Genomic DNA, 27300 nt, shown 5'->3' on the forward strand with positions numbered 1-27300 from the left:
GAACTTTCAAAATTCGAGAGAGCGAATATTGGCGGGCTTATTATCAAAATTTATAACCTTTCGTTGTTTATAATTTGGACTTCTGTTGTTCTTTTTTGGTTTCGAAAGAAACAAGATGCCTCGAAGGAAAAATACGAGGAAGAATCAAACAAGTCGCAAGCGACCAATGCTCCCCGAAGGCGACCTTGATACTTCAATGAGCATCGATGAACGCAAAGCAAAGTTGGACGTTTATTTGAAAGATTTGAACATGCAAGGTACATGTATTGCTTACGTTATTTCTTAACGATTTCTACACTGTCACGATTTTAAAGGTTTAATATTCGTTTAACAGAATCTTCGTCCCATATGGGAGAATATGGTAGGTGATGGGTTGTAAAAGAAAATCCTAGGAACCTCTTGGTTGTAATTGTGTTTCGTGTAAAGAAATCGAGCTTGATTTTCTGCAGCCATTACGCTCTGCAAAACACGTAGAGATTATTAATATTTTTGTCAAGTCATTTTTTAAATTATCTATAATTATTGCAAAGCATTTATTACTGACAGACTTGAAAAGCAAGCTTAATAGTTATGTAGTTACTTGAGAAATTAGCATGCATTAAATCTTGCAGGTATTTCATCCAAATGCATATTAAACAGATTTTGTCACACATACCGTATTCTATATATAATGTTGTGTATCCTTGGTACAATCTGGTAATTTCCTTTGGTTTTAATATATTCATTATCATATATTACCCTGCACCAGAACAAAGAAAAAAAATATTTCCAAATTGTACCAAGGGTAAAAATAAACCACAACATGTATTTGTTCACCCCTTACAGAAAACTCTGGCAGCAGGCAACAGAACGGATTGGTACATATTGATAGCAATAAATAAATAGTAGATTCCTATGAACTGATCCATGGGGTATTTTTTCTTATTACTAAACTATGAAAAATATTCTTTTGAATCAAATTCAACTCTTGACATGTTGAGTTTTGGTTGAGAATACTCACCACCCCCTCCCCCCTCCCACCACCTTCCCCTCCCCCCTGGTCCCTCTTCCCACCCAACAGCAGGAGCAAGGGATAGTAAGTACATGTAAGCATGGCCATGACTTGTAATTTATTATTCCAAGAAAGTCTTATCCACAGTTGAAGGACTTCTGATTACTGTTGTATTGCTTTATTCAGTTGAAGAGCGAATAGAAAAGATGAAAGCAAGAGGCTATGATATGATCTGTAAAGTGAAGGGAGCCTTTTCATTAGAAATCTTAAAACTTCCCATGGTAAGTAAGCCATGTTATCTCAAACAGTCAGGGTTTTTAAAACAAGCCAAGGTGGAGTTCTGCCGGCTACTTGATTATATGTCGCTGGCTGCTCTGGACATAACAAGCAGCTTGTGACAAAAAAGTCACATAATGTCGCCTAGTCTTCCAGTGGCTGACACCTACTTCAAAACATTTTGAAACCCCCGAACAAAAGTATCATTTGAAAGCACCAGGGCAGGCAACCAGTATTCAGTGTCAGGCCATCGTGCATCGAAGGTATGCAACTGTTTTGGGGGTAAAATAAAACATTAAGGATGCAAGAAAACTCTACAAAGCTAACAAACTACACATCTATAGAATACATTGTAGACAGAGAAATCACATTGCAACTTTTTCTTACAACTCTATGAATGATATGAATCATGTTTCCATAAAATATTTATCTAAAGAAAATCCTTTGGATTGTCCTGGACAAGTAGATTTTCTTGCCAGGCAAGTATCTTTTCAAGCCCTCTTGCCCAATGAACAAGAACCCAGGCAAGGCATCTACCTTGAACGGAAAAGTACCGTATTTATTCGATTAAGCGCCCAACCTCGAATAAGCGCCCACCTCGAATAAGCGCCCACCCTGTAGGTAGGAAAAGTTAATAAGCGCCCAGCCTCGAATAAGCGCCCACCCCCCAAGAGGAATTTTGATTATTGTTGAAGTTGAGATTAAAATTGACTTAGAGACGATCCCGAAGACCGAGTTTTTTAAGTTTTTTACTGAAACTTTGTATAAACTTTTTAAATTCAGCTTTCGTACACCTTCACGTTTAGTTACTATACATTGTTTTCTTGCAAAATAAACGTACTACTTGCTACAAATGGCGAAAATTTAATAAGCGCCCAGCCTCGAATAAGCGCCCACCTCGAATAAGCGCCCACCCTCGAGGTCCAAAAATTTAATAAGCGCCCAGGGCACTTAATCGAATAAATACGGTATTAAAAAGTTGCTTGTCTGACCCAGGCAAGCTGGAACTCAGGCATGCCAGTTACATAATAAAACAAGTCTAAGTTACATAACACTGTCATTGTTGTTTTATCTCATTTCAACAGAGCATAAGAAAGACAAAGCTAAATGATTACTTAGGTATGTAACTGACAACAAAAAATCATGGAATAATTCCTTTACAGACCCTGTCCTCAAGTGCAAACACTGAAGTCACATTCTTTTCCTGTTGTTGCTGTTGTTTCACCCAGTTGTGACAGTTCAATAAACAGTCATGAACATGACTTTATACCATGCCATAGAAAATAAAGCCAATAAGAATTCAGGAAAGCCGTTGTATATAATATTTGATGGTATTCAACTACACCTTCCCATTGTGTGCTGCGGTCTTATTCTCCATGAAATTTTAATTAGTAAGCGTATTTTCTTGGCTCGTGGGATATTCCATAGAACACCACTCAAAAGTGTTGAATAACTAGTATGTACAAGTCATGCAATTGCCTTGATAGATCTCAACTTATTATAAAAAGAATGTTAAAAAAGGAATTATTGTTTTTTGCTTGGGCACAAAAGTTCTGCGCGCATCCGCTCTCCTCTTAAATTGCCCTCCCCCCCCCCCCTGCTAGGTATGGCCCTGATAATTAGCCATGTGTTTAACTCATTACATAACTTTGTTTATTTTTCAGCTCAGGGTGGTGAAGTGAATGACACTGCATTAACTGAGGTGTGTGATAGAGCTATAAATATTGATACAGACAGTTATGGATCAGTTATGGATCAGCTTGACAGTTTCACAGCAACATCTTGTGCTACTGCTTACTCACATTGTCTTTGAGATCGGATGGCCATTACAAATGCAGCTAAAGCCTGCCGCACACTAGAGCAACTAGCTGAGCTAACCGCCTCGCGTGCCCGTTTGCACGGTGCGGACATTTTTCATGAGAATTTTGCCTCGCGAGGCCTTGAGGAAAATATCTATGAAATCGTGTTTGATATTTTTTCCTCGAGAGGCAAAATCCTCAACGTGTGCGGGCGACGTGAGCAACTTGCTCAGCCAGAAATATCAACTGACCAATAAACACACGCAGAATGCTCACGTGATTCAACATGGCGGGTTCCAAATCAAACTTGCTAAGCACTTTCCTCGCTGTCTGCGGTTAAATGTGCAGTGAGTAAATGGCTTTAGTTAGCAAACAGGCACGTGAGGTGAATAGCTCAGCTAGTTGCTCTAGTGTGCGGCAGGCTTAAGCCTAGCCTTTTGGAACACACTGTCACTAGTGACCCTGGCAAGGGCTTGAACCTGGACCACTTGATCTCATCCAGCACGCTAATCATTAGTGGGGGGGACAGGGGGGTCTGAACCTCCCGCCTCCCGTACCTTTTACTCCCGCCTTCCGTACCTTTTACTCCCGCCTCCCACCCCTTTCCGTAGCTGTTCTCCACTGTTCGTTCCATGTCTATTGCGAAATATAATGAAATGTTACGAAATTTCACTCGTTTTCTCCCGGTTCCCGCCACTTTAGGAATCCCGCTTCCCGCCCTCTCTCCTCCCGCTTCCCGCCCCTTTTCTCCCGTGCTCCCGCCCCCCTGTACCCCTCCACTCATTAGGCCACCACACCTCCCATAATAGACAACATGTCATGCAGATTAACATGTTAAGCATTTAGAGTTGAAATAAGAAAGAGTACAATGTTAAAACTCTAATTTTGTACTTGGTTGGTTTATTTCCTAGGCATCAAAAGTTGTTAGTGAAATGACAAGAGCGATTTTCCAAACAGCACCAGATGTGGCTGCTAGGTGTGGATTAAAACTTGCTTATTTTTGTGCTTCTAATTGTCGCTGGTATTTTCTTCTTAACACTATGAATATTGCATTATAAAATGTGTCAGTAATTAATTAATCGTCTGCAATGTATCTTTTTTAGCAGAGGTCCACTCACTGAGCTAGGGAATTTGCCATTAAAAACTCCCACAGGTATAAAAGACATCAATTAATACAAGATAATTAAATTTACCTTTTTTCAGCCTACTTAAGAGCATTTGGAAATCATTGTTATATAAGTTTGCTGACAAAAAGGAATGTCAGGGTATTTTGTGTGTTTCAGAGGGGTTTGAGTATCCAATTAAAGGTAATTTGCATTTCCTTTGGTTTACTTTAAGTTTTGATTGGTTCACTGGACAGGTCAGGATTGTCTGTGCCCTTTGAGATTGAAAGTGATTACTTTGATTTTGGTCTTTTGACACCAATTGGAAATCGCTATAAAATGTTTTTTTGCCTTAAAAACACAGAAATAAGACCCTGCATGTGCTATTTATCTCCAATTAATTCTGTACAACAAAAAAAATTATATTTTTTCATATTTGTACACATTCAGGATTAAAGGTCAAAAATGGAGATCAGACTACTGTGAGTATTTAACATTAACTAATTCATAATATAAGAACTTTGACTTCGTGACTCACATCACTGTCTGCTTCTAACAGGTTGCTATAAACAAGCTTATTCCTAGAAAATAATAAAGATGGTAAATTTCAAGCGCGGTGATAAATAGTGAAGAAATAATTCAACATGACACAAGTGTGGGACAAAGAAAAAATCTGAGTCCCCGACGGGAATCGAACCCATGGCGGACCTCCCAGATACCGGTTGGGCGCTCTAACCATCTGAGCTACGAGAGACTGGTTGTGAGCCCAGCTCACAACCAGTCTTGCGTAGCTCTGTTGGTTAGAGCGCCCAACCCGGTATCTGGGAGGCCATGGGTTCGATTCCCGTCGGGGACTCAGATTTTTTCTTTGTCCCACGCTCGTGTCATGTTGAATAATTTCTTCACAAGGTTATTCCTGTCTGGGAACTATAAACCTTGCATAAATTAAGCCCCTTCCCCTCCCCCCTCTCTCTCTTTTAACCCCCCCACCCCCCTCCCCTTTAATGACTCCCCCTCTTGCAGTAAGACACTACCTCTCTGGAACCTCTATTTTCATTCACCCGTTGTAAACACTACCTCTGTTGTTATTCAGGGCTAGGAGCATTGTTGTCGCCTGTTATCTATTGTTTTAAGAACCAATGAATTAACTCCTTCCGAGAGTTAGTGGTTTCACTGAGTCAACCCTCTCTTTATTAGATGATAGCAAAAAAAAAAAAAAAAAAAAGTGCACATAATTAATGTGATTAAATTTGAAAGAAACAGTTCCTTAGAGTACAGGTACAGTAAAAACTTGCGTATAAGAACCTAGGTTTTTTCAAGTTAGCCTAAACAGGTTCATAATATATAAATGGTATTTAGTGTAAAATTAGGCTAACTAGGTTCTTAACTTTTGTTCAAGAAATAAAGTAGAATTTTAAAATGATCTGGTCTTTAATGTCCAATGACAGTATTCTTGGAGGCTTCAGTAAGCAAAATACTGTACTCTTTTAATTTGATTCTGTTAAAATCAAACCTATACTGTAACCTGCAATTCATGTACTGTGATTTCATAAGGACAAAGGTGCATCTGTTCATCTCAGTTAATAATTATATTCAAGGAGGACAAGTTTTATGTAACTATGCTGTAACTATAATGTGTACAGACTGTGTTATAAATATATTTTTGAGAAGATTTTTTAATTCTATATTTTTGAGAAGATTATTTTTTTCTTTTTTTGAAAATAAGAACCTGTTTTAGGATTTTAGCCTAAAATGTTTCTTACGTGAAGGGTGCTTAAAACTGAAATTTTAGCCTAACAGGTTCTTAAATGTTAGGTTCTTATACGCAGGTTTTTGCTGTAATATCACAAGTCTGAAATGGAGCAAAAAACAAACCCCCTTATTACTTAGTTAAATTGCAGTAAACACCTGCTTGTGAGAATCTATGATTTTGGGTTCAGGCTGATCAAGTTTTTATTTACTGGGTGCTTAGTGAGAAATCAGCCTGAAAATGTTTATAAAATGTTTCAAAAATACTATGCATTATACATTGCAAAGATTTAATAACATATAATGTTTTATTACTTACAAAAAAAAATATTTCAAAGAAATACATCTTTATTTAACAATTAGACTACGAGCCCGAGTTTTCTGTGAGCGAATAGTCAACGAGGCGCAGCTGAGTTCACTATCGCTCATAGAAAACGAGAGTGAGTAGTCTAATTGTTTTAGTAGAAACTCTAAAGGATTGCAGTCCAAAACCTGCAATATTGAGCACTTTGAAGACAAAAAACAAGAAAATTTACCGCTTAAAGAGCTACGCGCGCGCGACTGTTCTATCGGCGAATAGAAAACAGTGGGAGAACCAATCGGATTTGCGAATTTTCAATAGAACACAGCTAAGATACTACTAATGCTAAATATAAGTCTGTGGTATGCACACCGTAGTAGTTTTAAATGAGTTGTTTTTCTATTCTGACATCCTGTTTCTTCTATAAATTATACTGTAAGGACATGTTTTATTCATTAGGCTGAATTAGCTATTATATGTATGGTGCTTTATTGGCCAGCTTTCAGCCTGATGTTCTCTATCCTCTTTTTCTTATATGCGGGTGTTTACTGATTCTAATTTATTCTAAATTGCAGGAGCCTGAGTTTTTGGAGCCTACCACAGCTTGTAGATCTTTACGTTCAAGAAAGGTATATACCGGTAATAAAGGCCAACAAATCTTATTTGGCCACTGAACTTGTACCATATATTTTTGCAGAGAAAAGATGCATCTCCCAGTGCAACTGACAAGGGTACAAGATCTGCTAAGAGTCGCAAAACAAAAGACAACGGTTCAATGATGGCACCACCCTCTACTGGTAAACGAACAAGGTAAAAGGACTTTTAATTGAATGGCTCTGTGGAAAAAGGGACTGTACTAGGAATTTTTGGCTAAAAATAAAAAGTGCTAAAACAACTCCAAATTTCCCATGTGGGTTTGTTTAACGACAGTTAAACATTGTCCTGTTTTTACTTTCGCTGGCTTTTGCTTCGTTTTTAAGAAATAAGTAACGTATGCAAAAAAACTCGGTTTTTCAAGTCGGCGCCTTTGGAAGTTTCTTTGTACTGTTTCAACAAGGAAACTCCTAAAGATGCCCACTGGAAAATCCGAGTTTTTTGCATACGTTATATCTCGGAAATGGAGAAAAATCCAGCGAGAATAAATACAGTACCGTGTACAATGTTTAACTTGGTACACAAACCCACACGAAAAATTTGGAGTTGTTTTTGCAATGTTAGCCAAAATCACTTCCACCCTTTTTCCACGGAGCCTTTTAATTACCGTATTTTCTCAATTAAACGCCCCCGGCGTTTATTTCAAACTTGGCTCCGTGGATCCGGCGTTTATTTGAATGGTGCAGTTTATTTGAGCAAAATGTTTATTAAACAAGGGTTTTTAATCATTAGTTGTGACATGAATGTATCTTGCCATCATACCTAAAGTATATTACACCTCAAATAAATGCCTAAAAGGCTTACTTACCACTCTACCTTGGAGACCCGGCGTTTATTCGGGGCCCGGCGTTTAATCTAGAAAATACGGTATTTGTGCAATTGTACTGATTATTTTTCCACAAGATGCACGTATTTTCTTGTGTTTTTTGCTCACTTTTTGTTATTCTACTTGTAGCAAACGAGTACAATCTAAAGCTCAGTTTGTGACTCCAGCTGCAAGGGCAGTAGCCTATAGCAACACACCGATGGTGACACCAAAGTTTGACCCACGGTAAGTAAATGAAAAATACTAAAATTGCAGTCAGGAGTTGCTTTAAAAATTCCGGGGGGGGGGTACTCCCTATAATGGCCTATACGGGGAGGCTCCGCCCGAAAGGGGTACCTTTTTCAGGCTCCAGGTATATAAAAGGGTAGGGATTTCACAAATTTAGGTATATGAAAGGGTAGGGAAATCTGTCATAATGATATTTTAAAAGGCCTTTACATTAAATATTTCGAGCAGACGCAACTTTAGGCTGTATCGTCGTAATTTATTAAACGCTACATAAAAATAACAAGAAAACTTTCTGTTTTAGGTAAATGTGATGTCGTGTAGTTATATGAAAGGGGTGCCTTTTTGCAATAAAAAGTATACAAAAGGGGTACCTTTTCTATCAAAATGGTATATAAAAGGGTAAGGGGTTAGATCTCCGGGCGGAGCCTCCCCGTACAAAACTTTATCGAGTACCCCCCCCCCCCCCCAGGAAAAAAATTCTGACACTGACTTTGATGAACGTAAAACAACGTTCATGATGAACTGAACACCTACTACAAGGCGTTTTGGCTAAGAACTTTCGGCCTTTGGTTAAAACATGACAAAAAAGCAACGGCAAATGTTCGCGTCCAAATGTGTAACCGTTCAAAAGTCATTAAAGTTCTTTCAAGCTCTGGTTATTTAATCTGGTTATATACAGGAGGACAAAACGAAGCTGTTCCACAGAAAAGCTGTTCTTCATGCACTTTCCAGCTGGATGAGAAAAAATCATTAAAACCATCTGGCTGGTTTTTTTTTTTAATCAGCAGTTTTCTTGCTTTATAAAGGTGATAACATGACTTGTAAAATTTCATGAAAATCTAATGACTCGTTCGTTAGAAATCGTGCGTTTTCTCAGCCAGCTGGAAAGTGCATGAAGAACAGCTTTTCTGTGAAACAGCTTCTTTTTGACCCCGTTTTGTCCTCCTGTTATATAGTCACTGAGACGTAGTCCTGGGGATTATTCAACAGTAATCACCTCTGGAAATTATACTAAATTGTCTTATTACTGCGTTTCTTATTAAATTTATCTGAATTATTAGGTTACCACTCACCCCAGCTCTACTGCGAGAACCCAAAGCTGGAGAAAGGTATGCGAAGCTTTACGTGAAAAGATTGTTGCTGTTTTTATAATTGTTGTTTTAACTACAGTGGAACCCCGTTAATACGGACACCAAGGGAACATTCCAAATTGTCCGTATTAACGGGGTGTCCGTATTAACCCTATCCAGACCGGGGGGGGGGGCGGAAAGTGCCCGCGCCGACTTTGAACGCTTATAACTTTTTTAATATTCAACCAAACGCTGCCAAACTTTGAGACTTTATCTAAAATTTATCTGGGAATAATTTGGTAGGGTAGGTTGTTGTGTCAGGAACTTGACGTCACCATGGCAACGGCATTTTGACAGGCATGTTTTCCCAAATTTGTAATTTTCCTGTTTCTATTAATGAAAAATAACTTTAAAGCAATTATTTTCATCTGTTTACGGGTTTTAAGCACATTTTTATTGGTTTTGAGTATTTTCCAGTAATTTTGGGCGGTTTTCTGACGTTTTGAAAAAATTCGAAATCCAAGATGGCGGATCCAAGATGGCGGCTGTTTTGATATGGCTGTTTTGTTATGATGTCATTGTCATGTGATGTGACGTCATCATCCCACGTGACATATAGCAAAAGATATATTTTGGGACATACTATATATCCTGTAAGTTTCATTGTGATTGCTTAAATATTCTGGAAGTTACGGAGGGGGGGCGGAATCCGCCCCCCCCCCCGGTCTGAAAAGACCAAAAAAAGCCCGGTCTGAATAGGGTTAAGCGGGGTCTCCGAAAAAGTCACTGATACATGTTTTATCGGCAACAAAACGTTATTTAATTGTACTGTAACTGTAACAAATGCAAACTGTGAACTCTCTGACTAAAATTTATAGTTTTTACAAAAAACCTACAATCTAGTGATACACTCGAACTATTAATAAACTTAACAGTGGAATAATTTGAAAATGTCGCAACTTTACTATATACAAGAAATAAAACGTATTTCAGCAACAACAGAACGTTTTCTATAGTTTCCTTTGTAACTAAAACTCTGACCCTAACCGTTCTCAAAATCTACAAACTCATTTGAAAGAGTCCGCAACTTTACTTTGCACGGAAGCTTTAAGCAAAGAAAGTGAAACTTTTAAATAGGAATAGCAGTCAGCCGGAAAACATTACAAGGTTCAAACACCGTAAGTCACGCCATTAAGCTACTCTTTGAAATAAAATGGGTTTAACTCTTCGAATTCTGTCATTTTTTGTCTAGGGTCCAGTGTCTTCAAGTTAGCAAATAATCGCGACAATGAAAATTGTCGGTGCACAGATAAACAGTGTCCGTAAAGCGGGGTTTAAAATGTATAAGAGTTTGTAACTCGGGACACGGAAGTGTCCGTTGTCCGTATTAACGGGTGTCCGTTTTAAGCAGGTTAATTTAAGAGAAAATGTTAAGGTTTTCGTCGGGACCAACGAAACTGTCCGTAATACCGGGGTGTCCGTATTAAGCGGGTGTCCGTAAAGCGGGGTCCCACTGTACTCAGTATCAAATTTGTTGTTTTTTTCTCAATGTATAGCCAATCATTAACCACGCGGGTAAAATAACGTAAGGACGTGTTGACCATTTGCACGAGCAGTTTTTCGCGCTACAGGGGAACCCCACCTTAAACTGCCTCGTTTATAGGCTTGACTTGTCATAATTTATGGTGTCCAAAGCCTGCCATTTTATAAAATTAATAGTGTTGTTTGAGTATGTTTCATGTGTTCTGATTTGCAGAATCATGTCTTTGAGTGGATCGCCGATTGTCAATCACGGGCCAACTCCAAACGCCCAGGTTTTTATTCCCCTTGGCAATGGACGGGTAAGATTCATAAATCTCAGCTAAGTGATACAAATTCCCGGTTGTAATTTCATCAGTAAAGTGCCGTTTTCGTAAAATGTTCATTAGGTTTTGATTTTTAAACTATTAATATGAGAAAATGGCCACAAAATTGGGTGAAATATAAATAATCACTTTAAACAGTGATGGGACATTTCAATAACACCGCAAATTCAAAAGAATGTACGGATGGGCAGAAATTGAAGAAGATTAAAACGGATTGTGAAATCAAATGGGTTTTTAAAACACTGTAAGGCTGAAAACTTGTCAAAGTCAATCTCGTTTGTTTGTAGCTTTAAATTATAACGCCCAGGAGACATATTTGTTTGTAATGAAGCTATGGTTTTGCCATTTATATCAAAAAAAGAAATTTCTTCGCTAACGTTAAGTTTCATATCGAGTAAACTCAGCCGTGACACAATCCCTTTAAACCCGCGCTATCACTCACAAGCAAACTGCCGTATGTTTTTCCAGATTAATGCTAAGCTGCAGCTATCCAAAACCTCTAACAAGCGCATAGCTTATAGATGGATTTTGTAGAGCTACACTATAACATTGTCAATTTTTTCAGTCTCATTTTATTCCACTATTGCGCCATTTTACCATGTTAGGACAGAAGAACGCGCAAAATATATAGAGGATATTACATGGTTGCGCGGAGATATGAAATTTATCTTCGAGTGTTCAAATCGATATCTCACGAGTGAGCGCAGCGAACGAGTGGGATATCGATTTGAACACGAGAAGATAAATTTCATATCTCCAAGCAACCATGTAATATTCTGTTTATTATATAAACCTACTAATTACGATGTTTTTGACGATTTGCCGAAGATTGCCGACCATTTTCCGAAGATTTCCGAAGATTTGCAAAATGTTTTCCGAAGGTCGTACGAATGTTTCCGAACTTTTCCGAAAATATCCGAAGATTGCCGAGGAAGATCCGAAGATGTTTCGACTTAATATCGATTTACTTTGGCTCATTCAGCATTGAAACAGGGCAAACTTGTCAGAACACGTTTCGAAATCGATATCTTCACATGTGAAAATAACATGTTATTTTCACGTGTGAAAATATGATTTTTTCGCGCGAAAGATTTCCTGGTATTTCACTGATGTTTATATAATAAGCCACGTTATTACACTGTAGAACAGGGCGAAAATACGGACGTACCAACTTAAGGAATACGGACCCATCTTAGTGGAAAAAATAGTGGAATAATAAATCCCTTATTCGATGGTTTAACATATAATACGAGCGGACATTTTACTCATTGCTCGTATTTTTTCGAGCCCCGTAAAATACTACGCAACTCGCAAAATATCCGCGCGTATTATATGTTAAACCATCGAATAAGGTGAATGTCCAGATGTCTACCGTTTTATGGAAGTAACTTTTGACGAACTTTATACTTGTGCATTTCAGACTTTTCATCTAAACACAACATCTCACCTGAGCCCGTCACAGCCTGCTGTACTGAACGAAGCGGCCAGGAAAAACGTGGAATTACTACAGGTAAATAAATGTTTGTTTGTTTGATGTTTTTATGGAGGGTATACAGAGTTGATTTATGGATTAAGCTAAAAAAAAAAGCAACGAAGAGTAATTCTCGCTACAAGATGTTGGCAAACTGGATGCTTTTGTTCTCCAACTTAAAAAGGCGAAAAATTCGCATCTTTATACTGTAATCCATTTCCATCCTCGCCATGTTTAGCCCTGTTTGTCAAAATTAAACGATTATTGTTAAACTGCCCAAGAACTAGCAGGGTTCGTACGGCCAACGGGTCATGGAAAACCTAATAACTCATGGAATTTAAGTCTGGGTCATGGAAAGTCATGGGAAATGGTATTGATTGTACAAAATAAATTAGGCGGGTTATTTTTTGTGCAGAAAAGGGTAAATTTACCGGTAAGTCGTGGAAAAGGTCATGGAAAGTCATAGAATTTCAAAAGCTCAAAAGAGTACGAACCCTGACTAGGTATGTTTTGGAGCTTCCGAAAAACAGAGCGAAGCAAAAAAGTATCCCTCCCCTCCCCTCCCCCTCTTCCCGAAGGATAGCTCTATCGACAAGTAATATCGCCATAGATAGTTTGAACCCGTGAGCTGTAGACTACACAGATTTTTGCAAAAGGTTACATGTTACAGCTCGTCCATTTGATTTCAAACACTAACAGTTAAAATTCTACGTTTTTTTCTTGCAGCAAAAACTGGCACAGCTACTGGTGCTTCCTACTCCAGCACAGAATAAATAAGTTTTTTCGTTTTTGCCGGTTTAAAGCTTTAAATAATAGCAAGAAAGCAACGTAAAACAGCACGATCTGAAGATTGGAATAACCGGGCGAATTACCAACATTTTTAGCATAAGGCTTGTAATATAAGCGGCAATGAGCTATCCTTTTTAATCAAACTCAGTTATCAAGAAATTGTTTTAATTATCGTTTTCGAAATAGTAGTCTTCCGTTATTAAAGTTTGAATTGACGGCAATGTATGAACGTAGGGTGTCTTTATGTGGAGGCAAAGCTATACGAATTTTGTCTTGTATTCATATACTAGTATTTTTTATTTTGCCGTTGTTGCTGTTGTTTTGTTTGTTTGTTTTTTGGGTCTTTCGATTACTTAAAGTCCCCTTCCGCCATTTTGAAACAGTTTGGAAGCAATTTCGTACTTCGAGTCTGCGCGCTTGACGACACGAACGACGCACAAGAGTTCTGTTGCAGAATCAAGTTTGATTGGTTTCAAAGATTTTCGAACTTTCCATTAAGAACTTTCCAGGGTCGCTCTTTTCCCAACCGCACGGCAGGCTCAGTTCAAGTTCAAGATTGGTTTGGAAGGTTCTTAGCTGTGAACACAATAAACGCCAAAAGTTTTGAGACATTTTTATTGTTTTGAGGCGCATTCCGTGTACCTTGGACAAATTTTGTCCCGCACCCCTTCGATATTACCCCATCCCCCCGAAAACAATGTTGAATTTGCAATCTGTAAGACTTGCTTCGCTTGTGTACAACACTGAAAAGGGGAGGGGGCGTTGACAATCAACACCGGATTTGAAGTGGAAAAAAGACGATATTGCAATTAGCACTCATTTCAAACTACTGTCTCAACTACTTTTGACGTCCATTGCAGTTGCTTGCTAACGACGAGGGGAGATCTCGGCTATAAAACTGGTCGGCTGGCTCTGCTCTAGATGAAGAGGCCCTTATTAAAACCAAACTAATTAAAGTAGAGAAAAAACGGTGTAAGGCGACAGGTTTTCTTATTACTATCAGACACGCGTCAAGTGTCGGAAAACAGTCCCGTGAAATGAGCTTGGAATTCACTAGAACCCCAGTACCTTCAATTCGCTAACTTTCATGACATCTCTTCACTAAACGCCCTATGACAATCAGCCATATTAATGGTGCGTATAGCTGTCGCATTTGCCCGTTGGAATGTTTTATTTTTTCCGAGCTAAAAAATATTCAACGGGCAAATGCGACGACTCTACGCGTATGTTGCAAATAAATCCACCCTAACTCTCTTGATAAGTTGTGTTAAAACAAATGGCTGGCCACCTCAGTGATAAATGATTTTGTAAAACGGCGTTTGATTGTGAAAAGGTCTGCACAAGCGTTTAATGGCCTTACTTATCGGGGAAACAAATGTGTCCCCCGTTTAGCTACACGAGAAACAGATGTTTTGCAACAAAACCGTGCTTTCCCTGACACACTTTTTTCCCGGGTAGCTGAAGTTGCCACTACGTCGTTTTAATGTTTTCCAGTTCAGCCAGGTCCTCTTTTGTAAGGACAATGCACAAAATAGAACTAAAATTGTATTGACGTAAATGTTGTACTTTTAGACATTTTTGCCCCCTTACAATGAATAATTGTGAGAAGCATTCGGTTGTATTTTTAGTAAATACTCTATGCAAAGTTCTTTGTTTTGGTGCATTGTATAGTTTCTACATGAATTCGTGAGTTTAAATGTACATTGACATCCTTACTAAAGTGGGTATTTGCTCAAAACTATAAATAAAGGCATCCAATTACTTTAACCTGCTTCAATGTATGAGATACAGCTGACTCCCGATAACTCGAATCCCACGCTAACTCGAACAAGTATATACTAAAACTGTGGATAGCGTTGTTGGTGCGCTCTGATTGGCTACTCAAACATGGGATATCCTTTGCTATTTACCTCCGAGCAACTAGCACATGAAAACCGCAATCGTTGACAGATTAAACGTCAACAGTGTATATTCTCTTGAGGGCGGTTTAGAGCTCCATAGCTTTGTCCAGATAAAATATTCCACACTTTTCTCTTTTGTCTTAAGTTTAATAACTAAATGAAACTTTCCGTTCCTGAAATAACAGAAATGAAAGCTAAACGTTACATTAAACATTGCTCTATAAAACCCTGCCCAATATCCGAGTCATCCAGACTCAAATTTAAGATACAAGACTTCAGCGAAAATGCACAGTCGCCTCTGCACTAACAAAAAGCGTTCATTGTCACCCTTATATTTGATGTTGCTTTAACATTTTACTTCATTTAAGCCTCGTTCCTTGAGTCCCCTTGACATTTGCAGGATTGTTTGCACGCGCTGGACAGTTTAATCCACGTGATATTTCTTACGAAGTTCATTGGACCAAATGCACAGGAACCACGTGCAGCACACGAGGCATACTAATGTGATGATCACAACGCCAATTCCAGGCATCTGCTGCGCTTCCTAAAAATTGACCTGTCAATAAAGTGTGCTATGATAAGTTGGTTGCCCTGTGTGGTTGTTGACTGTTTAAACGCACAGACGTGTATTCTCTTACTCATAACAAAGTGTAGATGACCTTACTACTTTGATGTATGCAATTTTTGCTAAGGAAGCATTGCTACTTCCACTGATGGATGGTTTGCCAGTCTATCGAAGTACAGGAAGCCCCCCTTGCCCACCCCCAGACATTTGTCAAGATGCACAGCTTATGGAAAGAGGCACTGTGAGCAGCGAGTCAGATTCGTCCTGGGAACGGGGGAGGATACTCACTCACAGGGAGGCTCCGCCCGAAGGGGGTACTTTTTTCGTGTCGAAGGTATACAAGAGGGAAGCAAATTCAAGAGTTGAACTATATAGTAAAGGGTATGAAAAACTGTCATTTTGGAATTTGTAAAAGGGGCATTTTCTATCGAAAATATATGAAGCTAATTAATGGGTTATCTTTTTTTTTGTAAAAAATGGTATATAAAAGGGTAAGGGGTTGAAACTCGGAATGGAAAAATAAATAATAATGATAAATGATAAAAAATAAATAATAATGATTTTGGTGACCATGTAGATATTAATTAAATAACCTTTCAGGATATAGTGAATTTTTCTTGATGATGTTCTAGAAACGTTATCCGCTCAATGACTATGTATATGAAATCTTCTCGTTCTTTCAAAGGAATGCGCTTTAACCAATTGTTCACCAATTGTTTCACTAAGCCAGCGTATATTATTTAATAAAGATCCGTTCGCCACCCCTGTTCAACTTCGCAAATGATAACGTTATATATTTACCTGTTGTCTTGAAGCGATCACGCCACCGGGTTTAGAACTCGCCGTATTTCAGGCCAAAAGACACAGTTGGACAAGGTTTGATACTGGTTTGCTGTAAAAGAAATCTAGTTCAAGGTTTCCTCTTGGAAGAAAATGGTGGATGTCGTTGCCGTTTTAGTCTTGTTTATTGTTTTCTTCCTTTTCTGTGGTTGTTATTGTGTACCAGCAGGGAAAAGTTAAACTAAATATAAAACACAGCTTATGTGTCCTGCAGGTATTTGAGAACATGGTGGGACGCATGCGTATTACGAGAACTATAAGAGCCCTCTTTGGAAGTAAGGGAAGAACTGGGGACGAGTCAAGATTAAATTAAATTTAAGTCATTCATCTAAAAAAGGGTTGTCAAACTTTGCCTACACTGAATGGGGTTTAGGGTCTGATTTGCTCATAATTTTTAGTGTTTGCCGGTAACATTGGCCGATTTTTTAATGTTCACTGGTTTCCAGAGAAAATACAGTTTAAATACAGTTAATTGCTTGGAGGGCTTTTGTGAGAAACCCATAGTCTTTTAGCATTACAAATTCTTATCTGCTTTATGAAAATCGGTAGAAAAATCACTCATGAACTTAGAGAAAATTTTCCGATTTCTACTAGGAAATCTTCAGTAGTCTCCGGAAGTCTTCGGCAGTCTTCGGTAATTTTCTGTACTTTCGGAAATCTTCCGAAAAATCGGAAATCGTCGGAAAATGGCCGCAAACTTCTTGATATACTAAACAAAATAATATTAGCCTTTTTGGAGCCTTTTTGTTTTGATCTCCAACAGAAATCAGGAACAGTAAATTTTATGAAAAATCTATTCGTAAATTGTGGACTACGTTTTGACTAAAAATTATGGGCAAATAACACTAACCACTAAACCCCATTCAGACCCTACCCTCTTTGTTCATTTTTCCTGTTTCCAGTTTCCCAGTACATGGGAAAACAGTTAAAAAACTGAATTAAAAAATTGAAAGCGCCATCCCTTGTGGTCGGTTTCCTTATTTAGGAAAAAAAAACACTTACATGTATTATTCAACGGTCATTTCAACTTGTAAACACCCCAGGGCACCTTTTGCAAAAGCTGTCATTTTGTCTCCTCATGAGTGCTGAGTAGCAAAGGTAAAATTATTTTCTTGAAAGCTTCCGGAGGGCAAGGAAAAGAAGGGTGGTAGATAAGTTCATGGGTGGACGGATTTGGCCTGAAAAGGCGTAGAGATTACGGGCTTTTGCGAAAAGTTGAGCGAATTTGCGGATTTCAAAAATACAGCGGATCGTGGATTTGCTGTCAATTTTTGGCTTGGATTCCAATCTCTGCCTGTCTAATAGCTGATCGTGGATCCTAAACGAAGTCTGCATCGAGGATCTTTGGCGAGGCTTAGTCGGTATGTTGGCTGTTTGTCTTTTTTTTTTTCTAACGAGATTGATCACATTACTGGTAGAATTGTCGATGTTAGAATAGGGTTGTAAATCTATTTGGTTCAAATAAGCAATGATAGAAAACCTTTTAGAAGTTCGTCATCTAAAAACAAACATTTATAACTATTATAACTAACTATTAGCTAGACTACACTACAGAAGGTTTTCAAGTAAAACAGCTTGGAGTTTAACGAAAATAGTGACGAGAAGACGTATCTATCTGGCCACAAAATAGCAAAGATCGGCATATTTACGTACCCTTATTTACCACCGTCGAATAATAGACATTTAAGACAAAAAATTAAGTCTACACAAAATCGAGAAACGTTTTAGACATTTGATGTAGTTAATCAGATTGCGGTATTAGTGATAGTATAGCGTAGATATCTACCAAAAATCAAATCTATAACGTATTTGAAAAGCACTATTCATGTACAAAGTTCACCTCAACATAAAAGGTTGTTTTGGCGACGTCATTTACTTTAAGTGGCGAGGGCATTTACCTTAAATGTTTGTGCAAATAAAGAAAGATAGACATCTTACTGATTCATCAATAGCAAAAAAGGATATATTCCTTGCAACATTTAATCGGTACTTTTTGCGAAATTTAATCTAACTTGGAATTACGGCGAGTACTTAGACAATCACCTTTATTAAATATTTGAAAAAGGAAAAATTTCGACAGGAAAACACGTCAGTCTATTTAGAATTTAGGTTCACTTTGACGTGTAGACCACATTAACGCGAAACCTCTTTAATACAGGTACATTTTGAATTAGATTTCCTAGATTAATTAAACAGAATTTTTCTCTTATCTTATTAGATCGAGGAACTATAGAATGATAGAGATGATTTTTAGATAGCAATTTTAAAGTGAGAATTCAGTTCCTAAAGACGGGGTGGAATAAGAAAAATGTTGCAGATGTTTGGAAGATTCACTACCTTCATATTTTGCTCAGAGATACCCTACGAAATGAACCAATAAGTTAAAACGTTATGAAATTTTTTTGGTTCAAACTTTTTTCTCTTCTTGAAAATTGCCAAAATCTGTAACGAGCGGTCATTGCCATAAAATGCCCAAAATATAGGCGACGAATATGACTATAAGAACTTTGCTCCTCAAAAGCGCAAAAAGAAGGAGGCATTAACAATTATTTGAGTCTGAACAGGATTATAAGCTTACTTTGAATTCCTAGCGAGTGAAAATCGCCAATACTTCATTGTTTAAAAATCTTATTTTGCAGTATTTTTTTTTTCAAGAAACACTTTTCTATGCGCTACAACTCAGAATCACTTTAGATCAAGGTTCTGATAAGTGGCATTAATGTTCTATTTTTAGAGAGATTAAATAAGCGTGGGACTTCTAATTACTGCAAAAAGAAACATTTTCTATTTTGAGGAAATCACAACCTCGATTTGTTCGATTTCGGTCCAGCAACCCAAAATAATTGAAGTACGCTTTCCTGTATATTAATCCAAAATTTGAATGAAATCTCTACGATTAGCGACACGCTTAGCACTTAACAAGATTCGGAAACTTAAAAAGTAAGCTAACCACACGAAACCAGCGGTTGAATATTGATTTTTATCCCCACGTTTGTTTGAAATAGCCAACTTCAGAAACACTTGTGTTTACCAAATCGCACAGTCACTATTAATAATAATAATAATAATAATAATAATAATAATAATAATAATAATAATAATAATAATAATAAAACCTTTATTTGAGTGTCAAAACTGAAATAGCAGTAATAAAACCACTAAATGGGGACACTTTAAAGTAAAAGAAAAATAACAAAATCGAAATATCCTAATAAATGCTAAAATCGGTTAAAATTGGTTAAACTATTTACAATATATACAAGTTAAAATACAAGATAAAATATTTTTAATATATATACAGATAAAATACAAGCTAAGAACTTACATTAAGAACTACATAGAATACAATTAGCGAAACAATCATCATTCATTAAAATATCTAAGTCTAGCTTACGAATGTTTTTCTTAAAAGATGACAGTGTTGGTAAACTCCTAATGTCCTTTGGTATTATGTTCCATATCTTAGGCCCAGTGTATCTGATCGTATGTTTGCCATATGTGACTTTATCATATGACCCGTACGGACCCGCGCGCAATTTCCTTGGAAAACCATATGAAAAAAAGTCCCGTATGAGGGCCGTACGCCTCGCTCTAGCAGGGCCGGAAAAAGCCGTACGGCCCTACTAGAAATGCGTACGGCCCCGCTACTGCCGCGAGATGCCGAAATTTGAACCAGTTGATTCCACAGCTTTGAATTCAGATGAACGATAGTAAAGATTTTTTAAAAAGCAAAGAATTTCCAACATGTTTAATTTATTAAAACTTTACTATCTAGAAAGCGCTGTAGTTTGAAAGCATGTTTAAATTAAACTTGGCAAATGAGGAAGAAATACTCCTGACAACAACAATAAAATCGAAATAAAAGCCGTCAAAAAACAACATAATCGGACAAAGACCTGAAAGACGTATCCTGGTTTAAGTCATGATAAACGTTGCGGAAAAATGCAAATGCGAAGTAAACTCAAATTTCTCTTTCTGCTGCGTAATAAGATTCACAGCAAACAAAATGCGAGTACATGTTTAGGACTAACCTGACGTTCATGAATCCTACGATCCGTGGTAAACAAAACAACTTGAAGCCGAAGGGAAACGAAGCGAAGCAAAATCCTGAACTGCCAGTACAATCCTTTTCCAAGTCTTTACGTAGTTTCATAGATTAAGATCTAATGCTGTTTTAACATCGAAAATCCTTCTTGGTGGAAAATTGATTAATCTTCCCGTTCAAACCAATTGTGAATTTCGGCTCAGAAGAAACGTCGCTAATTCTTCGTTGAGAGACGAGCACGACTAGCCGAAACGTTTCCTTTGAAATTTCTGCTAACTGCAATCATGTACGAGGAATTTAGTCGGATTTAAATCTTCTTGGAATGGAGCTAAAACTAGAAGATTTGGTTGACAACTTAACAGAAGTTCAAAAACTTTGTACGCACATCGCAGTTCAAATGAACTTTACTGGCTTCCCAAACAAATTACGAGCTACCATTGGCTTTTCAAAATGCGCGCGAAACGGGCCGCCGCGTCTGTATGATCTGTATCCACGAAAGAAAAACAAACAAAAACAAATCAGTGGTCATATGATAAAATGCTTATTGACTGAGTTAGGTCGGGCCGGACGGGAAAATATTTGGCTCTCGGTCAGGACGCACGGACCTCGCTGCGCTCGGTCCGTACGTCCTGACCTCGAGCCAAATATTTTCCCGTCCGGCCCTCCCACTCAGTCAATAAGTACATAGTATTAGATCTAGGGATAACAAATTCTTTGTTGCGTAAGGCATACTTCGTCTCAGACCTCTGAAATAAGTCAGCAACATACTTAGGACAGATGTTATGCTTAACCTTGTACATAAGAGTAGCTAGGTCCTGTAACCTTCTATTTTGTAGAGTGCATAGGTTGGCCATAACTAGTAATTTGTCATAACTTGACGTTTTGTCGCAGAAATTAAAATGGCTCTGAGTGCCCTTTCTTGTATGCGCTCTAATTTTCTTCTATCACTCGCACGGCAGAAATGCCAGACAAGGTGAGAGTAAGTTAAATAGGGTATTATGGCAGCTTTAAACAATTGTAACTTGGTGCTAGTGGGTATCAAGTTCCTGAGTCTCATTAACACTCCTACACGTTGGCTGCTTTTCGTACAGATAGAATTAATATGTTCATCAAATCGGAGATCGTTGTCTATTGATACCCCAAGCAATTTCAGGCATTCAGTGGATTGAACTTCTACGTCGCCAATGATAATTTTCAAGGTGTCATCACATTTTCTACCAAGTGTTAAGGTTCGATACTTGTCATAGTTTCCTTAAAGGAAGTTGGAACTGTACCAGTTTGAAGCCACTTCCGCACTTACTGTCAGATTAGCTTGAACATCCGCCATATTACTGCTCATATCGTAGAGCAAAACTAAAAACTGTTCCCGAAGACTCTTTCTAGGAAATATCGCATTTCTTGAAAGTTCCAGTCATATTTCAGACTAACTGGAAGCAGCTATTTATCCAAGAGTCTTGTTTTCACAATAAAAAAGGTAAGATTTGATCGTTCTATTTGCAAACGCTCGCGCGAAAATCTTCTTACATGGCCTAATTATTATTATTATTATTATTATTATTATTATTAGCGTTCTCTAAAATTACGGCCTTTCTCAGCGTCAACCTTGATTTCTTATAAAGAAAAAGGTTATCGGATTTTAATACCGAGAGTGAATATCGAAAGTTAGTGCTCTGCAATACTTGGAAAGATCACTGAGATTAAAATTTAATCAGTTTGAACCGCGAATGAAACATCAAATTCCCGTACAGTATATGTATGTAATTTTTTATCTTTCCCTTTAGGTATTGACGATCTGAAAATTACGCTGACCAATCGCGTGTAAAAATTCTCTAGTATCTCTTAAACTAGCACGTACTTAGATATACTTGTAAAAGGAAATTCAAGCTAAAAGTTTCAAGCACTCCAAATTAAATAGCGGGAGTAAATTAAAACTAACTGAGATAAAAAAGAAGTAAGCTTGTTTTTCTTCGGGTTGTAGCCACAAGCTTTAATTTTAAAATAATCTTAGCTCGCATTTCCTAATGCAAAACTTTGATCATTAGAGTTTCAGTTTCCCTGAACGTAAACTCGAGCTATTGGTTCGCCTTCGAGATTTCTGATAGTAAATTGAATTATTAAACACTTTTTCATAACATCTGTCTTAAGAAATTTTTCGTGTTGGCGGAATTTTGATTTGATTTGCTCTGTGGGCGTTTTGCAAGGGTTTTGTGGATAAAAGTTTCACAACACAAATTTAGAGACGATACTTTTTTTAATCTAGAATTTTGTTGTTGTTTTAACTGGGTTTGTTAGGCCAACGGCTACTTTGCGTGACTTTGCAGAGAAACAACGTGCCGCAGTTTGTAATCTGTGTTTTGCCGAGGTTTCCTGTTTTCGATTTTTAGTCGCCGGGTCATAATTTTTGCGCATGAGTCGCCCAACAACAAAGCAATTGGGGGCTTCGTCTCATTATCTTGCTAATCGACCCTGCCTGAACAGAGACAGTAATTGGAGACCACGCCAGTCAAATTTGACGTAAATAAAAAGAAATTTATGGAGGTTTATCAAAGTCGACGTTTCGCATTTTTCTCCTGGCAGTAAGATGCGGAAACTAAAGCAGACCATTAGGTGGATGGCAAGACACAACTAAACAAGTGTAGAAAGGTATGAATTGATTTCGTTTTAATTCATTCGTGTACCATGAATCTAAACAGGCTTTTCGTAAAAAATGTCAACTGCTATAAAGCTCTGTAACTTGTAATCGAAATTGGTTAAGATCGGAGACGAAAATAGTGCCTGATTCCGATTCAAAAATTTAGTTTTCACGTGATAGCTAAGAAGATTGTAACTTCAATTTTTCAGATATTTTACTCGTTTTCAAGACGTTTTAAACCGTAAAATTTCTCGTTTCATTTTTACAACTTTAAGCTGAACACATTTTTTAAATTTGAGTCAAGAGAGACAATTAAGGAACCAGCTCAAATTATTTATGGATAATTTTTATCCCAAATATTGCTTTTCCAGTTCGATTTTCAGCAAAATTAATGTACAGCGTTGATGTTTGTATCTAGTGGGAGCTAACCCTTCCTGTAACATAACAAAAACTAGTCTTTTTCTAGCTTATAACCACGCAAAGAAATGGTTAAAAAAAATTAACATGGCGACAAATAAAATAACACTTGATAAAATCATTGAAAACACTGTACAGACATTTTTTTTGGTATTTTGTATACTTAAGCTAATTGTGAAATCAATATGGTAGGATTAAAAAAGTGAGCAAGTCAAACGAAGAGAGTGAATCATCAAAGTTTATCTTGATGAAGGTTGTTGTTTTCGTCCGACATCGAACAGCATGTTTTTAAATGTACAAACAGCTGAAGGAAAATTGGACAACAAACTACAATGAATTAAAATTAAAATAGCGCACACCGGAACTATAAAAATTGTTATTCGAGTAGGCGCTTGAGCTAACATAAAGAATCGAAAGACAAATTAGTGTAATTTACTTCCGCGCGAATGAAAACTAAAATCTATGCGACTATTGCTTTAAACGAAATATTAAAGCAGAAAGGGGTGTATGATTATGAAAGAATAAAAATAGATAAAATAAAAAGGAATATATATTTAAAGAACAGCATAGTTAATCATTTGATTGTATATAGGGAACAATTGTTAAACGAGGCATCTTTGACTTGCCGCATATTGTAAAAAAACATGATGGTTGTTTTTACTTTGTTGGAAAGATGATCCTTTTTGTCTTTATTTAGATTTCCACTTTTTTCAGTTGTACATGCGATAAAAGCAATTTTAATCTATTTTAACTCTCCCGAGGGCTTAAAGGCTTACAGTAATTTAAATAGTAATTTCTCAGAATTAACCATTGAATGTTTTATCATAGCATAATTTGGGTCATCTTTGAAACTAGCCTACGATTGGAAGATTGCAATCGCCAACGAACGTTTATTATCAAAAGGGGTTGGTTTTATCTGTCTTGTGAAAGAGCTAAAACCAGACTCATGCAAATTGAACATTGAAGAGAAAATTCTCAATCTGTGAGTGATATTTTCAAGCTAAATCCTAAAACGAAATGTGAAGTTTCATGCAGCAATAACGAGAAAAAAAGGATATTCGTATAATCTACTCAAAGTATAAAAAGATTTTAAAGGGGTTTTCGATAAAATTAAACCTTAAACATCAGATGAAATTTTAATTAGTTTTTTTCGTACTTTTTCCCACCTGTCAGGACTAACAATGTGTTATTATTGTTTCCAAGCGGAAAACTACCCCAATAATTTATATAACTGCCAAGTAAATAAAATGGTTTAATATTCTGAACCGAAGGGGGCTTCCAAATTTCGCTAATCATTCCTCCATGGGCGAAGTTGCTGCGAAGGCAAATCTGTGTTTCTTCCCTAAAAACCTGAAAAATAATGGCGTTAAAAAACTGACGTCTACAGCATTTCGCATTTTAATTGTTTTTACCTTGCACTTGGCTCGTTTTTATCACTATAATACATTTAAAACGGCAACAACTTTAACTAAGGAAGAGTCCCAGAAACGAGACTTGAGGTAATTCATTGTTATTATTATTTTTCTCTCCTTTTAAGTTAAAAACTGTGATCAAACGATACATTGATGAATTATGCACAGAAAAGTAAGATTATCTTTTCCTTTGAGCTTTTTATTTCAGTTAACAAGATGAATATTACTTAAATGCTTAACCTGTGAAGTTCCGCATGTTTAAAATTAATTTCATTTTAAACGTGCGGAACTACACAAGTCAAGAAGCTCGTTGTAGGCAGGTGAAGGGAACGGATTTAGTTTAAGATTCCGATTTAAATTAAGCTTTCTGTCATCATGCACCAATATTTTTTAAAACGTCGAAGGCTTTAAGTTTCTTACAGTTGAATGCCGCTCTCATTTTAGGAGTGGTCTCACTGAGCGAGCGAGCAGACAAGTTTCAATATGGCAAGCAATTGCTCAAGCAGCATGCAAGAGACTGCAAACTCGACCGGGCTAGCTGCTAAGAAAAGCGGATACGGTATTCCTTACGCGAATGGACTGACATTTTTCTACACTTTAATCATCGCAACATGTGTAACCGCGTACGGAATTATTATCTTCACTGTTTACCTCAATCGCCGTTTGCGAACAACTTGCAACTGTTTCATCGTGAGTCTTGGAATCGCAGATTTGATGATCGTTTCCATGGTGATGCCAGTCAACATCGGCCTTCTGCAAGGAACATTCCGCTTCACATCGACCGCGCAATGCATCTTCCTTGCAACTGTAAACCTGATCAGTATTTCGGCGGTGTCGTTAAACCTCTGTACCGTGAGCATGGAGAGGTATTTCGCCATCGCCTACCCGTTCAAATACGAGGCGTTCACCACGACCAAAACAACAGCGGGGGTCATTGGGGCTGTTTGGCTTTACGCGTTGGTTGCGGCTGTTTTGCCACTAATGGGCTGGCGGTCCCGACCCACGACTCTCCACGGACACGTATGCGATGGAGAACTTGAAAAAAGCTACATATTATTCATGACGATCGGCAGTTTTTTCATTCCAGCTTTCATCATGGTTACTTCCAATGCGATTGTCTATCGCATCGCCACAAACCAAGCGAAGCGGGTTTTTCGCATCGTTCCCGTAGTGGGCCCCAGCGCGGACAAACTCCGCAAAAACTTTCGCGCGGCGAAGCGTATCTCGCTCATCGTCGGCGCGTACCTCATTTGCTGGGTCCCTCACATGGTGGTGCTGGTCTGGGGTTTGCAAATAGGAGCCGGGAATATACCTGGTGAAGTATACCCCGTTACGCTGTCTCTGCAGTATAGCTGTTCTGCCGTGAACCCGTGCATGTTTTGTTTCACTAACCGAGAACTCAGAAGCACACTCAAGAAGATGTTACAAACGGCCTTGAGGAGGGGACGCGCTGCATCACTCTCGAGTACCAATGGGGACCTGGCGATGGAGAGAAGACGATCCACTGTTGGAAGATTGAGCCAGACAACTGAAGTCTCTACCGCAAGTAAAGGGGAGGCGCGGATACCGCCAGAAAACTACCAATCTTGATTCCAGAAAGGTTGTCATTCAGATGAAAGCTACTGATACTGGTTCACTATGCTAAACAAGGTCGGTCTTAGGCCTGGTGCACACTAGCAACATAACGACATAAAGAAAAGTTCAGTTCTATCCTTATGTCGTTATGCTTATGTCCGTATGTTCCAACTATGTCGTTAAGTTATGTTGTTCACACTGGTGACATAAAACATCAACATGCGTTTGCGTGATCTTGCTTTTATGTCGTTATGTCGCTAGTGTGAACCAGGCCTTACTCTTACAGCCGGGAGCTTAAATCTGTGTCACTTCTGATTAATTCGCATTCTTTCGTGCAGTCCTTATCCAATCAGAAGCCGAGAACGGCTTCCAGTTGACATCTGATTGAATTGAATCCTTTAAAAAGAATGGGAGTAATATAAATTGGTCCCACTTTTGGGCTCATTGTTCTACTCTGTAAAATCCCAGAGTGTGACCATTTAAATGAAGCTACTGAGCAGTATTTTGGTACTTTTAAGTCTGTGGATGAAACCATAGTGTGTGACCATTCAAATAATGTTATATAAAGTGGTACAAACTTTAATGTTTGTAGATAAATTCCTCGTGTGTGACCACTTACATGAAAGCTATCGATGAAAAAAGTTAAGTTATCTGTTATATGGCACTGTTCGTTTTTTAACCAAAAATTGTACAATGCAAATTTATCAATTGCTGTGGTAATATATTTACTCGATATTTAATGGAGCATAAAAAATACCGTAAAAACTCTGTCAGTCCCTACCTTGTAAGCT

The 27300-nt window shown here is 37.8% G+C and overlaps 2 protein-coding genes across 4 annotated transcripts; both read left to right on the top strand.

Moving 5' to 3' along the window:
• Positions 1–3: 3 nt before the first annotated feature.
• LOC144663586 (borealin-like) lies at positions 4–13729 on the top strand. 2 transcript variants are annotated; one of them, XM_078524601.1, is made up of 14 exons: positions 4–257; positions 1178–1272; positions 2353–2386; positions 2932–2969; positions 3978–4042; positions 4170–4219; positions 4620–4651; positions 6795–6848; positions 6917–7029; positions 7829–7924; positions 8989–9036; positions 10754–10838; positions 12283–12372; positions 13060–13729. In XM_078524601.1, exons 1-14 carry the CDS (start codon positions 116–118, stop codon positions 13108–13110), a joined length of 993 nt encoding a protein of 330 aa, XP_078380727.1. In that variant the 5' UTR covers positions 4–115; the 3' UTR covers positions 13111–13729. The 2 variants fall into 2 exon arrangements, with proteins under 2 accessions (XP_078380727.1, XP_078380728.1); XM_078524602.1 differs by having other exon boundaries at positions 4173–4219.
• Positions 13730–19514: 5785 nt separating this feature from the next.
• Positions 19515–26862, top strand: LOC144663581 (histamine H2 receptor-like). Of its 2 annotated transcripts, XM_078524593.1 has the most exons (3): positions 19515–19926; positions 21155–21947; positions 25379–26862. In XM_078524593.1, exon 3 carries the CDS (start codon positions 25418–25420, stop codon positions 26522–26524), a length of 1107 nt encoding a protein of 368 aa, XP_078380719.1. In that variant the 5' UTR covers positions 19515–19926; positions 21155–21947; positions 25379–25417; the 3' UTR covers positions 26525–26862. The 2 variants fall into 2 exon arrangements, with proteins under 2 accessions (XP_078380719.1, XP_078380718.1); XM_078524592.1 differs by lacking the exons at positions 19515–19926; positions 21155–21947 and adding an exon at positions 22812–23116.
• Positions 26863–27300: the final 438 nt, after the last annotated feature.

Source organism: Oculina patagonica, chromosome 8 (assembly GCF_052425735.1).
Source record: "Oculina patagonica isolate OP01 chromosome 8, crgOcupat, whole genome shotgun sequence".
NCBI lineage: Eukaryota > Metazoa > Cnidaria > Anthozoa > Scleractinia > Oculinidae > Oculina > Oculina patagonica.